Below are 16,204 nucleotides of genomic sequence, written 5' to 3' on the forward strand. Positions count from 1 at the left end.
AATTCAAAAATGCTAGAAAAATCTAAGCCAACAAGAATATCTTTATCTTTATTTTTAGAGCTTTTTCTTGTGAAAACAAATATGTTTGGTACATCAGTACATTCGGATTACCATTCCGATTGCAAAAATGGCCAGACATGACAGGTTTAAAAAAAAAAAAAAAAAAAAAAAAAAAAAAAGAATATCTTTATTTTTTTGGACATCAACATGTTGCGTGAGGAGGAAAAGTGCATTTTCATACCCTTTTCTTCCTCATTTCAGGTTTTTAATTTCAATTATCATGCATGTGACCCATTAACTGCACGTTTAAAAGTTTCATATATAACTTGTGGGCACAATGCATTTGATATGCAACTGAAATTAGCACAAAATGCTTAATACATTGAGGCGTCTCTCTCTCTCTCTCTCTCTCTCTCTTTCTCTCTTTCTCTTTTTCGCTCTTTCTCTCTCTCTCCCTCTCTCTCTCTATCTCTCTCTATCTCTCTCTCTCTCTATCTATCTTTATTAGGGCCCACATGCTTCTCTTTCTCTACACCCAATGGTTTGATGAATGTTGTTTTGACAGGAAGCAGCTAACCATGGTTTAGAAACCCACTGGCCTGGTGTGGTATTCTGGTATTCTTGCCAATTACTCGAATGGTGTACACACGGCCACACTCACACACTCTTACACACTTTTCAGTAATAGGGACTAAGACAGGTTTCCCCTCACTCTGCACGCCCAGTTGACTCAGGGTCTGCATGAAGCATGGCATGGGTTAGAGAGAGTTCTGACAAGTTGGAAAGATTAAACTGACTGAACTCAGTCAAGTGGAACACACACGCACACAGTGGAATGGCTTTAGTGTCAGTCATTCAAAGTGTTAGTTACAGGGTGGACCAAAAAAAAAAAACTTGTTCTGGGTGTGATGGATGCTCCAAATTTATGATGCTACCATTTATCAACCTGCAGACCTTCAAACATCATGCTTTATGCTCTGGTGTTGGCAAAGCCTTTCAGGAAGAATATACAGTTTTTGATCTTTTTACATTAGTGCCATTACACTGCAGTGCTTAGCCTCAGAGCCCTGACACTCCAAGCTGACTGTCTGCCGCTGGATGTCGGCAGACCTCAAATAGCCAACCATCACCAGTAGTTTGTGTGTTGTACAAAATAGCCCCTGCTATTTGTGGGGTCTCATGTTGGCTGGCTACTCCAGCGTTGAATGACTGCTAACTGACTCACTGGCACTGATGTAATGTGGTCTTCCATAAATTAGCTGAAATCTTGTACATCTCTTCTTTTGTATTTGGTTTGACAAATAAATATCAATGCTCACCAATCTTCTGGAAAATTGGGCAAATTGTCTGATTTACAAATATGCTACAGCATATTGTAAAGTTTTTTTTCAGAACTATCCCAGCCATAGACACAGTTGCTATGCTATGAAAGACCAACTGGGTAAGCCAGTTGGCTACAGCGCCACCATGAATCAGACCAGTGCTGCATCACTAGTGCAAGTAGCATTAAAAAGTAGCATTTGAATACCAAATTCTCAATAACATTTTAAAAATATTGTTACAAATAAACATGGTACACAAAAGCCCTGAAGGTGCTGTAACAAAAAAATTAACAAAAAGCATGGGGGCTTCACTCATTTCATAGACCTTTTCTTTCTTTTCTTTATTTTTTTGTCATATAATTTTGAACATCATGCTTTTATTTTACTGGTTAATGTACAAACATTCACTTTTACAAAGCATTTTTACCCACCAAGCGCCAAGTTAATGATGGTTAACTTTCAGTTTGAACTCTAGGTTTAGCTTGGCATTTGAAGTTTGTAAGACTTTCAAACAATATACAGTATTATTTACTTTGTATGTTGTAATTTTACAGATTACTGAAGCTCCTACTGTTCTCTGTCACCAGCGCATTAAGTATCTGCATGTCAGCCATCAGCTGCAGATTCTTCAGTCTGCTCACATGCCTCAGAGGATTTGCAAGTGGTGAGCTGATGAAGGACAATCAACAGTCATAGTCTTAGCCAGCGCTAGCTCTTCCTCATCAGGTTGGTGTGTCTGGGCCCTTACACATATTCAGTGAGTTAGCTCAATTTAAATGAAGGTATCTGCCAATCACTGTGATGGTGAATGATTCATCCAACTCCAAGAACATTCTGGAAGAAGAGGAATATCTTCTGTAGAGACATTTATGGTGGAGATTTTGACATTTATAAGTTTGGCTCAACAAGTGCCCAAAAATATGAATATGAATATAAGTTCATTAAAAAGTTTATATAAAGCATTTGGTCTTAATTTTAAAGTGTGAAGTTTTTATGTCGGAAACACATTCGTTCCGCTTTGTCATTATTCTGTGAATATAATGCAATAAAACTGCAAGACCTGAAATACTTTCAGTGAGACCCATTTAGAGACCACTAATGCTGTTCAACAGAGCAAAGCTGGAAACTGTCTGTTCCAGCTAGCCGGGGTTGTTTTTTTTCCCTGTGGGTTCATGTTGTTGTTGTTATCCTTTGCCACCAGAGCCAAGAAATGATAGCATGTCAAAACAAACTGCTTCTACTTCCGACCAAGCATAGAGCCCTTTCCATGCGGATGCATCCGGGTTGCATTCTTTATCCGAGCTGGAATGCGTAAGAAAGAAATATCCAAGACTACCAAACAAGCAGAGCTGCATCAGTTACCCTCTTTGTTTCATGTTCTATCTTTTGTTTCTTATTTTTTTTATTTGCACTGACTGTTGCCCTTAATTCAAATGTGTTGGAGTACATCTCCCAGCATTCATCAGTCAGGACAACTCTTGGAATACGTTGCCGTTTTAGTCTGATCTAAGACCGGTTTAACTGTTTCTTCTCAAATGATCAGTGTTAAGATGGTCATTGACCAGCGCAGAGGTGCAATCCCCGCTCAGACATTGGTCATCATCATAAGACAGGAAAATCTGGTGCAATCGTGCTTCGCATAGCGTTCTCAGTGGCCCCAAGCAGGAAGCAGATGATTGGATAAGGGATTATCCTCATGTTAGCAGGTGTGGGGACTCCAAGATAAAAAGGTAAAGCAGCTCTGATTGAGGCCTCTGAGCTGTGCAGTAAAAGTCTGAATGAATGCCAGGCATGCAGCAGATTGCCAACTATTACTGGCCAAGAGGGATTGGCATGATTGTGGCAGGATATTGGCAAAACTTTGGCCTTTTATTTGTGCAGATAAGGTGTGGGGGGGGGCATTCCTTTTACTTTTTTGTATGAAGTCAAATAATCAGCCACAATACAACAAATAACAAATTAATTCTTTCATTTTTCACTGTATCTCAGTGTTTGAAGTGACTATATGTAGAAAACAAGGTGAACTTTAACTAGCTAACTTCACCAAAAACAAGGAAAAACACATCACACTTATGGGGTTTCTAGTAGTGTGTTAACATTAACGTATATATTGCCTTGTATGTAGTTTTACAGTGACTCTTTCAGTAAAGAACAGACTGACTTATTAGACCACCATTTGTTTTCACTATCAGTGAATGGACTAGACAAAAGTTGAAATGACTGTGCCAGGGATATTCTGCCGTGATTAAACTTTCTTTAAAAGTTTTGAAGGAAACCTGACAGTTCATTAAGTATTTTTTAATATTAGATTAAGATTAATCAACACACATAAAAATACCTACAGATATACTGAATAGTTTTGTTATTTCATAATGATCATCTAAACAAACTGTGGAACATGAGTGTGTTGATCATAAATGTCAGTAAGAAAACCTGCTTCATGGTTAATAGTTTGCAAAAACAGTCATGCCTAGAGTTTTTAGCATCTGTCTGCTCCACATTCACAAAGTTGGATGATCCAAAACATCAGAATTTGACCCCAGGTCCAAATCTAAGAACTGAAATGGGTTGAGAAACACTGAGAAAGCTGGAGAGGTATACTCCACTGTGTTCTTAAGTTGTCAGGTTTCCTTATACACAAGATATTTGAATTTCCTGAATGTTGAGAAAACCTTAAATATGCCTCCCATTACAACAGTTTGTTTGCCATTTAGATCATCTTATGCAAAGTATGTGAAGACCCATATTTTAAAGAATAAAATAGCAGACGTAATACACAAACAAAACAATTGTATATAGTTGCAAGCTATGTGCCATAAAGCAGATCACTTTGCAAATCTGCATTTCTTCCATTCTGCTTTTTTTTTCAATTACAAGTCTTGTGATGGCAACAGGTGGAGCAGAAAAAGAGGTGTGTCTGTGTGAAAGTGTTTGTGGGTCCACTACTATGTGGCCAAAGGGAAGACTTTGCCAGAAGGAGGAGTTCCTCACAGGCAGCTGTGCCACCCAATAATTACAGAGTCCTTGTGTGTGTGTGTGTGTGTGTGTGTGTGTGTGTGTGTGTGTGTGTGTGTGTGTGTGTGTGTGTGTGTGTGTGTGTGTGGTTTTGAGAGTAGATGTTTTTGAGAGATTTGATGGGAAAGACATTGTTTCTGCATGTGTGTGTGTGTGTGTGTGTGTGTGTGTGTGAGAGAGAGAGAGAGAGAGAGAGAGAGAGAGAGAGAGAGAGAGAAAGACGTAGTAGAGGACGTTAATCTAAAAAGAATATTGGAGGAAGATTTTTCCTCAAAGATGTAATTTTTGGGGATTTTAAAAACTGTTTTGGTGTGTTTTTATGAAATACATGTTTCTGAAGTACAGTGTTTTGGAAAGCTTTCTCCTTCCATCTTCCACAGACCCTAAAATGAGACAGCAAGGATTTTAGAAACTCTAATATACCACTAACACTGCAAAACTTTTTTCTCTTACTTCCACTTCATGAGAGGTCCTAATGAGGAACATTTTGAGAACTTATAATTTATCTGAGACTATTTTGCTTCTTTGTTTGAATGTTGTGGGTACTGACTGAAGCCAGTACAATCAGAATACTAGCTGTGAAGCTAATAGATAATAATGATCTTAGACTGAAATCTTTCTCTGTGTGCATTAAAATACTCATTCATTAGTCCAACAATAACCCAAAGACTCCTGATGGGTCATAAAGCTACCCAGTCGCTGAATTCAAGTGAAAACATCTCTTTACTTAGATCCTCAGATCCTTAAACATGTTTGCGTTTATGAGTCATTTGTTGTGTCTTTATATGTTTTTTAATGCATTGTTTGTGATTTGCAGTGGTCTGTTCCGTCAGTAATACCCTCTGCCTCATCACCTCAGCTGTGCTCTTTCTCATAGCCCGCCACTGACTCACATCCACACTCCAGACCTCAGCAGCAAAGTGCCCTGCACTGGGTGCCATCTGTGTGTTTGAACTACTGGCCTATAAACTGCCACAATCACACCCTCTTTCAGCCCACAGTCCCACTCCCATGGGGCCCAGCCACACTGACATCACTGTGGTGAAAACAGAAATGTGTGTATGTGTGTACAGTGCCTTTTACAAATATTAGCACCCCTGGTAAACATGAGCAAAACAGGCAATAAAAACATTCTTTATTACTTATCCCTCTGAAGGTATAATGATTAAAAGAAAAATGAAATCTTATTATGAAACAAATGTTTTTCTCAATTCTAGACATTCATATGAATAAATCTAACTATGTTCCCATCCATATTTCGTTTTAAGGCACTTGAGCAATTAGAAACACTTAAACGGTCCTCCTGATTTCCTGTTTCGCTGGGGTATAATTATAAGGTGATATGCTGGCCGAATTGACTCAGTCATCCATCGTTATGAGAAAGACCAGAGAAAACAGCTGCACACATCAGGAAACAGCTGCAAGAAAATAGTTAAGCAAAATGCCCATTATCACTATCAGGGCCATAATTAAGAAGTTTGAATTAATTAGAGATGGTAAGGTTCTGCTGGGAAGAGGACGTATGTCTACACTGACCTCACCTACAGTGATGAAGATGGTTCCAATGGCCACTGATTTTCCAAGGGTCACAGCTGGGGAACTGTCAACATTAGTTAGGTCTTTGTGTCAGAAAATCTCCCAAACTACAATCAGGCATAGCCTACATAACTATATGTTGACTGGTATGGTTGCCAGAAGAAAGTCTCTGCTATAAAGCACCAACTAACTCAAGTGCCTACAGTTTCTCAGTGTTAGGATAGATAGGGCGCACTTAGTTATACAGCATACTGTCAATTACACATTTCATCCATTTGGGGGGGTGGGTGGGCTTTTGGGGGGTAATAACTTGCTTCCAGGTACTCTGGGGGAGCATGAAAGTCCCAGAAGTAGAGAGTCACGGAAAGAGAGTCGGCGTGACGGAACGTGGGGTAGCACTGAACTTGAAAGTGACAGTTGACTGTCTTTTAAAGTAACAGTCAGATGTTACTAGAATATTCAGTGGAACTATGTTCTATGGTCAGATGAGACCAAAATAGAGCCATTTGTCAACAAACACAAGAGGTGGGTTTAGCATAGACAAAGTACCTCATTCCCAGTGTATATATGTATGGTGGTCAAACTGCGATATTGTGGGATTGTCCTTCTTCCAAAGGCTCTGCACAAGTTGTTTGAACACATAGTATCATGGGCTGCAAGTACCAGCAGATATTCCTCAGCAGGGATCTCAAACTTGACTCTTAAAAAAAGATGGTTCTTCAAGGGTTCTATATAGAACTATGAAAACTCAAAGTACTACATGCCCACTTAAAGGGTTCTTTGTGAAATGGTTCTTTAGATTGATGGAGAATGTTTTGTATATGGTTCTCTAAAGAATCTTTTTGAAAAGGGTGCTACATAGCACCAAAAGAGGTCCTGTTATTGTTAAAATGTCAAGTTTGTAACAGTAAAAGAAGCCTTTTTGGATCTTTTGGATCATCCAAAACAGGTTATATGTAAATTAGTATTCTTATATTTACCAACAATCTGTTTAAAAACAGACTTCAGTTCACATTTGACTTCACTGTTTAATCACCTCACATCCTCCCATCTTTCCCTTTTATTTCTAAAGGTTCAAAGTCATGTTCCCTGTTGTTGCCTTTCTCTCCCCATCATCTCACTAGCTTTTCTTTTCTTTATCTCATTCTTTTTTCTTTGCTATAGACTATAGACTTCCCACTTGTAATTAAGCAATCTGTCTTAGACTAGAGCAATTCAACAGCAAATTTTACACTTCATTGAGAAACAAAACATGCCGTCAGTGAAAATAAAGCCTTTTTCTCATCACTCTTTAGCCATGCTTTCTAATTATATATGCACTGTCGTAAAACATCCTCTAAAACTAGGCTGGAGCTAGAGAGAGTGTGTGTGCATGTGTGTGTATGAGGTTATGTTCTGGTGGGCTGGTGGTTTTGTGACGGTAACTCAGCGTTCTCCGAGAGAAATATGTAATTACTTTGCAAGCGTTTTTGTTCTCTGGAGATTTAGAACTTTATGAGGCGACTGTCTGGTGTCTTATTCTCAGACACGAGCGGGTTTGGCAGTAGAATATGGAGAGATGTAAATTCATTAGTCTGTACAAAGATAACAGTGGAAATTGCAGGTCCCCAGACAGTAGTAAAACAGTCACTTAGAGAAACATTATGTTTACATATATGGATTTTCTTCCTTTGAATACTTGTACTTATTTTTTTTAACGCTGAAGTGTTAAATTCTTAAGATCAAGCTTGTAATCAACTAAAATTTTTTTATCCATAACTTTTGGGGTGCCAAAATTTCTGGATGGCACTGCCATTAACCAATGTTAGTTAATTTACTTACTTATATATTTATTTCTTTGTTGGTTTGTCTGTCTATTTATTAATAATATACAGTTATTTATTTGTTTTTGCTTGTTTGTTCAATCAGCAACTAAGCATGTGGTTTATATATTCACTTATTTTGCAGCAAATTCTACGGAATTCACGTCAAAACTCCACAAAAGTGATTTTCCTGATAACAGACGGTTACTCTAATGGTGGTGACCCGCGACCCGTGGCTGCAGCACTGCGGAACAATGGAGTGGAGATATTCACGCTGGGCATCTGGCAGGGAAACATCCGCGAGCTGCATGATATGGCATCAGCGCCTAAAGACCAGCACTGCTACCTCGTACATAACTTCACTGAATTTGAGGCTCTGGCTCGACGAGCTCTTCACGAAGGTAAGAGGCCAAAACCTGAAATTGAAAACAACAGTTCAGAATAAACAGGCAACATAATTGGAAACATATGCTTTGCAAAGTTTTTGTAATGTTATTGGCTATATTATTCACCCCTGGAGGACCTCATACTGCATATTTTGTTGTTTTTCCTGCCTAAACACACCTGATCCAATAAATCAACTAATTCTAAGCCCTTTCTCAGTTAGAGTTAATGTAAAGTGAATGTATTAGAGCAAGGAAACACTAAAATTTACAGGGCAGGGTTTACAAAGCCATGTTTGTCATTAAAGATTGACCCTAAGTGCTTCATTTTCTGGTCTGCATTACTGTTCTTGATCAAAAATGTTAAATGTTTTTGGAAAAATCTGATCATTAATTTTTTTTCTAATTATAATCCCAGCATAACAGACAAGCTGCTTGGATGAATCATAATATTGTTGTTTCCTACATGTGCTGGGCCTCAATTATGCAGGCCAAACTTTCTTTCCCAGTTTAGTCTCGGTCTATTAGACCCATCAGCCAAGCAAACATGATCTATCAAATGCGCATCAATTGCATCATCCAACTACAACCAACCGTGAAAGAGATGAAACAAAAAACCACTAAGGATCCAGTGTTCTTCATAAGGCTGCTCCATGGCATTAGGAGTTATTCTCCCGCTGTGATATTCTGTCTCCAGGACCGTTCAGGATCTGCCAGCAGTTTGGCTCTGGTGTGTGTGTTAACATCTGGAGTCCAATCTGCCTTTTGTTTGCTTTGCATTTTAAGGAGACAAAGATGCTCCTGCCAACACTTTGGATTTTATTGTTCTTATTTAGTCACGTTTCACATTCTTACTCATCCAGAGCAGGTTGTGTAGATTACAGAGCTGTGTTTCAGCCTGGTTTGATAGACAGGGTGGGTTCTGAGCTGAGATTAAGGTTCTGCCCGTAAAAGCTCAAGCATTTGAATTTATATATATATATATATATATATATATATATATATATAAATATATAAATATATATATATGTGTGTGTGTGTGTGTGTGTGTGTGTGTGTGTGTGTGTGTGTGTGTATATATATATATATATATATATATATATATATATATATATATATATATATACATGCACAATAACGAAATAATCATAAAGTAACTTGATTAATGATAGTCATAGATGTCAGTATTGCATAGTGGGTAACAATTTTGCCCTCTATGTGCCAGGCTGGGTTTCAGTTTCCCTCCTGGTCAAGGACAATAAGCTATACCAGTAAGTTTTTGGGCAAGACGCCTAGTGTTACATTCAATTGCCTCCTTAATATGATTCAAAAGTAAGCCACTCTGGATAAGAGCATCTGCTAAATGTGATACGCACAGGATAGATGTGATAGACAGGAACAAACTGTTTATCCAAAACTCATGGGCAGAAAAAGGTATAAGGGTTCTTGAAGATAGCCCATGGCAGCAATCATCTGATATCTTTTGAGGAACTGATTGCACACTATGGGATACCTAATCATTCTTTATTCTTTCATTTTAGACTCCATATTGAAAGTACATAATGTTAAATGGAGCTCAGACTTGAAAAACCATCAAATCATTAGTTGGATCACAGAGGCTCCCAAAAGAATAGTATCTTTTATTTATGCTATGTTTATGTCACATGTATCTGTAAATGTTTCTAGATAAACAGAGTGGGATAGAGTTATGCAACAGAGAGGAAGGCAGGTAAACTGGAAATTGTATGGGCTAATGTTTTTAGGGCACCACATAACCCCAGTCATCAGTTCATCCATCTGAAAATATGCCACAGGGCATGTCTGACACCCAGGGTAAGACATTTGATGGGTTTAAGCCCTCACTCCTTCTGTGTTTTCTGTCCAAATGGGACATGGGAGGAGGTTGTTAATTCCATCTCTCCTCTGACAAGACATTGGCCCCATTGACCCTGAACTTCATTTACTGAATGATAACTTTCCGCATTATGGAAAGTTCCCAGAAAATATGGCAGGCGGGCTTAACTGCAGCAAAAAAGTCATTGTCCAACATTGGCTACCCCCTCACAGAGAGGGGGGTAGTTGTTCTTTAAATGGAAAATAATAAAAAATGTGTCACAAAAAAGTGCAGAATAAATCACACTTCTGAATTCATATTCTTTATTTATAAATAAAGAAAATAGTGGCATTGCCTTATTAAAGTAAAATTAGAACTAGATTGGAGGAACTCTGGAGGAAAGAAGGTCTCCAGGAAGATGGTTGGTGATCCTTAACTCACTTTCTTAGTCATGCAAGCAATTCTCAAAGAAAAGCTTGTAGCGAAAAAATGAAAATGAAAACCACTCCATTAAACAAAAGACATCTTTCATGGAAAAATTATGCACATTCAGTGCTTAAAAATGAGTGAGTCTTCTACATCAGAGACATTATAAAGGAAGACTTCATAAAGTCTGTATTCTCATTTGTAAACGCCACTACCAATACTTTCCCTGCTACTACGATGTCCACTGCATCTAATATGGAAAAGGATCTATAGTTTTTTCTTCTGTAAAGTTGCCCTTTTGGGGATCTTCTCACACCAGTAGAAATCTGAAAACAGAATATGGAAACAGTCAAAGAAGAGGGAAAGGAGGTGTTTTTTTTTTATTATGGATGGCTACGGCCTGTAATATACAGTGTATGCATATATCTCTTCTTTTAATTCTCCTCTCTCTCTCTCTCTCTCTCTCTCTCTCTAGACTTGCCCACAGGCAGTTATATTCAGGAGGACATGTCCCACTGCTCGTCTCTGTGTGTGGAGGGAAAAGACTGTTGTGATCTGATGGCCAGCTGTAAGTGTGGCACACACACGGGTCAGTACGACTGCGTGTGTGAGAAAGGACATTACGGCAAAGGCCTGCAGCATGAGTGCACAGGTGAGCACACACCTCCCACACACAACACTGTCAACATATACAGTGGTTATTATCACTGTCATAAGAAAAATATTGAGGGGCCCAACTGGTTAAGCATTGACCCAATCCTCAGGAGACAGCTACTTCAATCATTCCCATTTTATTTCTGCGGCATCCATCTTTGGCTGGGAGTCCAGGAGAGCAAAACTGGGCTTTCTCTAGTTGGGCAGCACAGTGGCACCCAGCACAGGGGTTTGTTAGCTGATGTAACAGAACTGGATGGTTAGTGTTCTCCTCCAAGCAAGTTAAGCTGGCATTTAAAGTGACTCAGAGGAAATGAGCTAGTCTTCAAGCTCCCAGTCTGGTAGCATCATGTTGCTTTTTAAGTTACATAAACATATGCAGGAGTCATGGTGGCAGAGTGGGCAGCACTGCCACCTCACAGCAAGAAAGGCCTGGCTTTGATTCCTTGGCTGGGCATCCAGGGTCCTTTCTGTGTTGAGTTTGCATGTTCTCCCCGTGTCTGCGTGGGCTTCCTCCGGGTGCTCCGGTTTCCTCCCACAGTTCAAAGGCATGCAGTCAGGCCAGCTGGAGATGCTAAATTGTTCCTAGGTGTGAGTGCGTGTGTGTGAATCTGTATGTCTGTGTGTCTGCCTTGTGATGGACTGGCAGCCAGTCCAAAGTTTTTCCTGGCACTTGATGTTTATGGGCAGCCTCTGATTGAATATTCTGAGCAGTTAGTCTATATTTTGGCTTTCTAATCTTTCTTGCTTCAGAACAAATTAAGTGCTCAGGCATCAGTTTGGCATGTGATAGACATTTCTCACACTGATTTTTGTAGGACTTCTGATCGTGCATGCTTTTTGCGATGGATCCTTATCTCCAAGATCAAGCTTTGTCTGTGCTGTTGTTTAGTGTAATGCATCCTGTATCCTCTTTTGGCAAAGCCTGTCGTGATCATTCCAATAGTGGAATGGAAGTCAACTATTTGTAATGAAAATAACAAAGTACAATATTTTTCCCCATGACTAAGACACTGTTGCCTGCTTGTGTGAAATGCCATGATTCTGTGTTGAGCTGCTAGTGAGCAATGAGAGATGGAAAAGAAGGGGTGAGAAATCCATGCTGTGAAAACAACTTTTACCTTTTTGCAAATACAGAAGACAACAACCCCAGCATTCTTGATATCAAAGAAATTATGCAATCAATTCAATAAGAAATGAAATTTTAATACATTAAAAAAAGGTTTTTGTAAGTATTTATATTCATAAGCGTTGACTTGCAGTTTGACCAAGGGACCTCTAAAACGGGCAGAAATGGCTTTTTATGTCTACTGTGAAAAAAGGCTCAATTCATTTCTCCTTTCACCATGGAGTCCTGTAAAGCACAGGGCATGGAGTGGAGCCCTGGTTTGCCAGGTTCTTCTACGCCTATTAAAGTCTGAGTTTGGTCTAAATCAGAGTTAGGGGCAATCTTTGTCCTACAATTCCTACAGGTATCTATAATTTGATCACAGTCTTTTTTCCTAAAAGGAACAGATTGTATTTGCTTGTATATAATCATATTTGTTTTGAACAAACAGGCAGTGTTTTCATCCCCATGGCATGGGAACCACTGATATGAATCAAAGACCAATCACCATGTGCAGAGACAAAAATTAAGCATAAACTGAGACACAGAAAAACAGGCAGATTATTGTAGAATGCAACATCATGAAAGAGAATGGAAAAGAGAATAAATACACATAAATGACTTATGCACTCAATGCACACAAAGACAGCTAAGATATCTTTTTCATTCTACTTTCTCTCTATCATTCCCTCTCTCTTTTTCTCTCCTTGTCTCTTTCTCTCTCTCTGTCCTGCTCTTTTTCCATCCACACCCACTTATTTTGTTCATTCAGTCTCTTGAATCTGAGGCACTAATGTGTTAACAGTCTGTTGTGACTCACTCTGTCGCTCTTTATATTAAACAGATACTATCTATAAAACACCCCGTCTCGCACGTAATGAATCAAAGATAATGCTAAATTGTTTGATAAACGACTATTTTTACTCACATACGTCTTCCACTAAAAGTGTTTTTACAGTAATTGCAAAGATTTATCAAAGCCATAGTCACTCCCTTTCATTTATGGTGATTTCTTTCTTTCTTGTTACTTTTTTTTTTACAGTAATCTCTTTTAGCCCAATGTAAACACAGAGCCCCTCTTTGCTCTTAAAGCCTGACTCTAATGGCCCTGCCTAACCACAGCAAGCTAACTTTGGTAATAACTACAGACCTCCTCACGATCCTTTACACTGTAACCTCACCCAAACAGATGAGAAACGTGACCGCACGTCTGAGTTTGTGGAGGCCCTGGAGAAAGTGCTTTGCCAGGTATGTGAAGGGAGTAGACAGTGAAAGCACCAGAGTCCTGTGGCTGCTGGACAGTTGAAATTAGCAGCTAGCAGAGAAAACACACAAAGGCAGATTTTGGGTGATAATACGAATTTGAAAGAATCAATAACCAATAATAAAGTTCTGTATTTTTATTGCTCACTTTCATGACTACATAACTTACATATTTGTGTCACTGTGCACACTTCAAAACAAAAAGCATCTTTGGAGCGATGCCATAGACCAGGGATCAGCAATCCAAATGTTAGGAAGAGCTGTTTTGTCCTTTCAACAAAAATCAAACCACCAAGGGAGTCACAACATTTACCATATTGGCTGTAAATATGTCTCAGTATGCACTAATGTGCTATAGTCACTTTTCTCACATCTCCAGTAGAATACTTTTCTGCAAAAAATAATTATTTTATTGTAAAATTGTTCTTGTTCAAATTCTTCCATTCCCCTTTAAATGGTGCCTGAAGCTCCATTATTTAAGATGGAATGGGAAAATTCCACAAAAAAAAAAAATGAATGAGAGGCTGAATTTTTTTATAAATGCAAATAAACCCAGTCGTCGCTAAATTATTGTTAATTAATGTTTGTTTTAAAACTCTCTCTTTGCCACTTCATTAGTTGTTAGCTAGATGAGACTGTTGTCTGTGTTGCTATAGTGATCAGCCCACCAACCTTCATAGTCAAGGGTAAATAAGAAGATATGCATGAACTCCAGTGTTTAAGAGCACTTATTGGTAAAACTGGGTTAGAACGATCAGCAAAACTTTATTCAATCACAAAGGTGGTTTATTTATTTTTACCTAAAAATCAAAGTGTGCTGTGGAGCTGCAATGGGTAAGTAAAAGAGTCGCATCTTGCCGACCCCTGCCATAGAGTTGAAGGAGTTAAGCTGGTGATAATAGTTGTTGTCCCTCTCTCTTCTCTCTCTCTCTCTCTCTCTCTCTCTCTTATCATAGACAGCCACAGTATTAAATTGTGATCAGATGTTGTTGGGACAAGAGCACTCACCATAACAAATTGCTGTCTAATTCTTTAATTAATGACAGAATGTTTTAATTTGCAGCAGAATGCAGACAGAAAACCAGAAGGGGCTTTGAACATGAAAGCTTCCGTAAAAGCACAATGGGGTCAAGGGCTTCCTGTGCCTGTGTCTGAGATGCTTAACAAGTTTATATATTTGATGGACTTGATTCGCAGCTGCTCTGAGACCAGCACATTGCTGGCACATAAAACTGTACTATTCACATTGAGGTTAATTCAGGTTAAAACAGAATTTCACAGATAATTTTCAAATTTGGGTTAGATTAAAAGTTCACTTTGAGGTTTGTCACATTTTCATCTCTTGCCTTCACTTGGATTTTAGCTGGCATTTAGCACTGCTTTAGTTCTTCTCCCTACTTTATTCTGCTTGTCTTCTTTTTCCATTTTTATAACAGTTTTAAATCAAGTTGGAGTCATGTCATTGATGGCACCAAGTGAAATAAACAGCAAGTCAATTCAGGAAAGCACAGTTTATGCAGCCAAAAAGACAGCAAATTCATCAAACATCTGGAAATCATTTGACAAAGAAGAAACGTACAGGCTTAGAATAGAGTAAAAGCTGTAAAATCTTTAGTGGTGATATAGAATAGTTATGGGAGAAGTTGTGCAGTCAGTAGAACGGGGAAGTTTTAACCAGTTTTCAGTTGGGTGTGGCTGAGTTTATGTTGGTTTCTGACAGACTTCTATCAGGCTACAGTTGTAACAGTCAGGACTGCAGTAGGGTTAAATGATCACTGTGCAAATTCAAGTTGTTATAGAATAAAATATGATAGAATTATCCATAAACAAGAGACTAAGCCCTAGTGCTCTAAAGTTATGCCAACAATAGGTGGAAAAGGTTTACTAGACAGATTATCAAGAAGTAGCATAAAGCAAACACTATAGGCTGGGCTAGGTGTTTAGCAAGGCAAGTGGCTAAGAGCAGGCACATGGATAGATGCATGGCTTCACAGATATGATCATGGTAAATGAGGAAAATAGCAAAGAAACAGATACATGGGAATGTGTAAGCCTTCACAACTAGAGTCTCTTAGAATCCACAAATGTGAAAATAATCATATAAAGATGTGAACAATCATTAAGAGGAGGTTCCAAGATGGAGCAGCGACAACAGTTGATCACTGTAAGGGGAGAAACTGTAACCGTCGGTTTGGAATGAGTTTTGTTGGACAAAAGTCAGTTTGGGACAGAATGTTGCTGGTCTACAGTCAGGTTCAGACAGAATTTTGCTGTGCTACATTCAAATTAGGACAGAATGTTGTTGCCCAACAGTTGATTTTAGACATGATTTTGTTGTGCTACAGTCCGGATTGGCCAAAATTTTGTTGGGCTATAGCTGGTTCCAAATTTGAATGGTGCTGTGGGCTTGGCGGGACTCGGGCAGAACATACTCTGGCATTGTTTCATTCTGGATTCAGGCCATATTAAAGCTAGATTAAATTCTAGTGCATGAGGGAGGGTTAAACTAGGTGGTATGGATGTCCTGATTGTCAAAAGTGTTCACTAAACCATAAAGGCTGATGGATCTGTTGATGATCCAGACCAGAGGAGGGCTATAAAACCTGATCCTGGGTCAGATTTGAAGCACAAGAAAAAAATACCATGACACCAAACTTCATGACCTTCTGTGTCATGTGGTGCTCATTAGAATTATCCCTAATGGTTTCAAAAGATGTTTTAAAAAATGAAAAATAAAGTTTTAGTCCCAATAAAATGTCTTTATTTGACAGCTACCTAGATATGGACTTCATAACACATGCAAAAAAGCATTGAAAAACACAGTTAACAAGAAGTAGTTGATTATGAATCAGTACTGATAT

At 38.7% G+C, this 16,204-nt stretch overlaps 1 protein-coding gene across 3 annotated transcripts in view; it reads left to right on the forward strand.

The window, feature by feature from the left end:
* Positions 1 to 16,204, forward strand: part of svep1 (sushi, von Willebrand factor type A, EGF and pentraxin domain containing 1) — a 135,115-nt gene that overhangs the window by 21,004 nt on the left and 97,907 nt on the right. For all 3 annotated transcript variants that reach the window (XM_017718757.2, XM_017718758.2, XM_037534702.1), the window contains exons 2-3: positions 7,821 to 8,076; positions 10,794 to 10,970. In XM_017718757.2, coding sequence (XP_017574246.1) covers positions 7,821 to 8,076; positions 10,794 to 10,970 — 433 coding nt within the window. The remainder of the gene's footprint in view (positions 1 to 7,820; positions 8,077 to 10,793; positions 10,971 to 16,204) is intronic.

Source organism: Pygocentrus nattereri, chromosome 2 (genome assembly GCF_015220715.1).
Source record: "Pygocentrus nattereri isolate fPygNat1 chromosome 2, fPygNat1.pri, whole genome shotgun sequence".
Classification (NCBI taxonomy): Eukaryota; Metazoa; Chordata; class Actinopteri; order Characiformes; family Serrasalmidae; genus Pygocentrus; species Pygocentrus nattereri.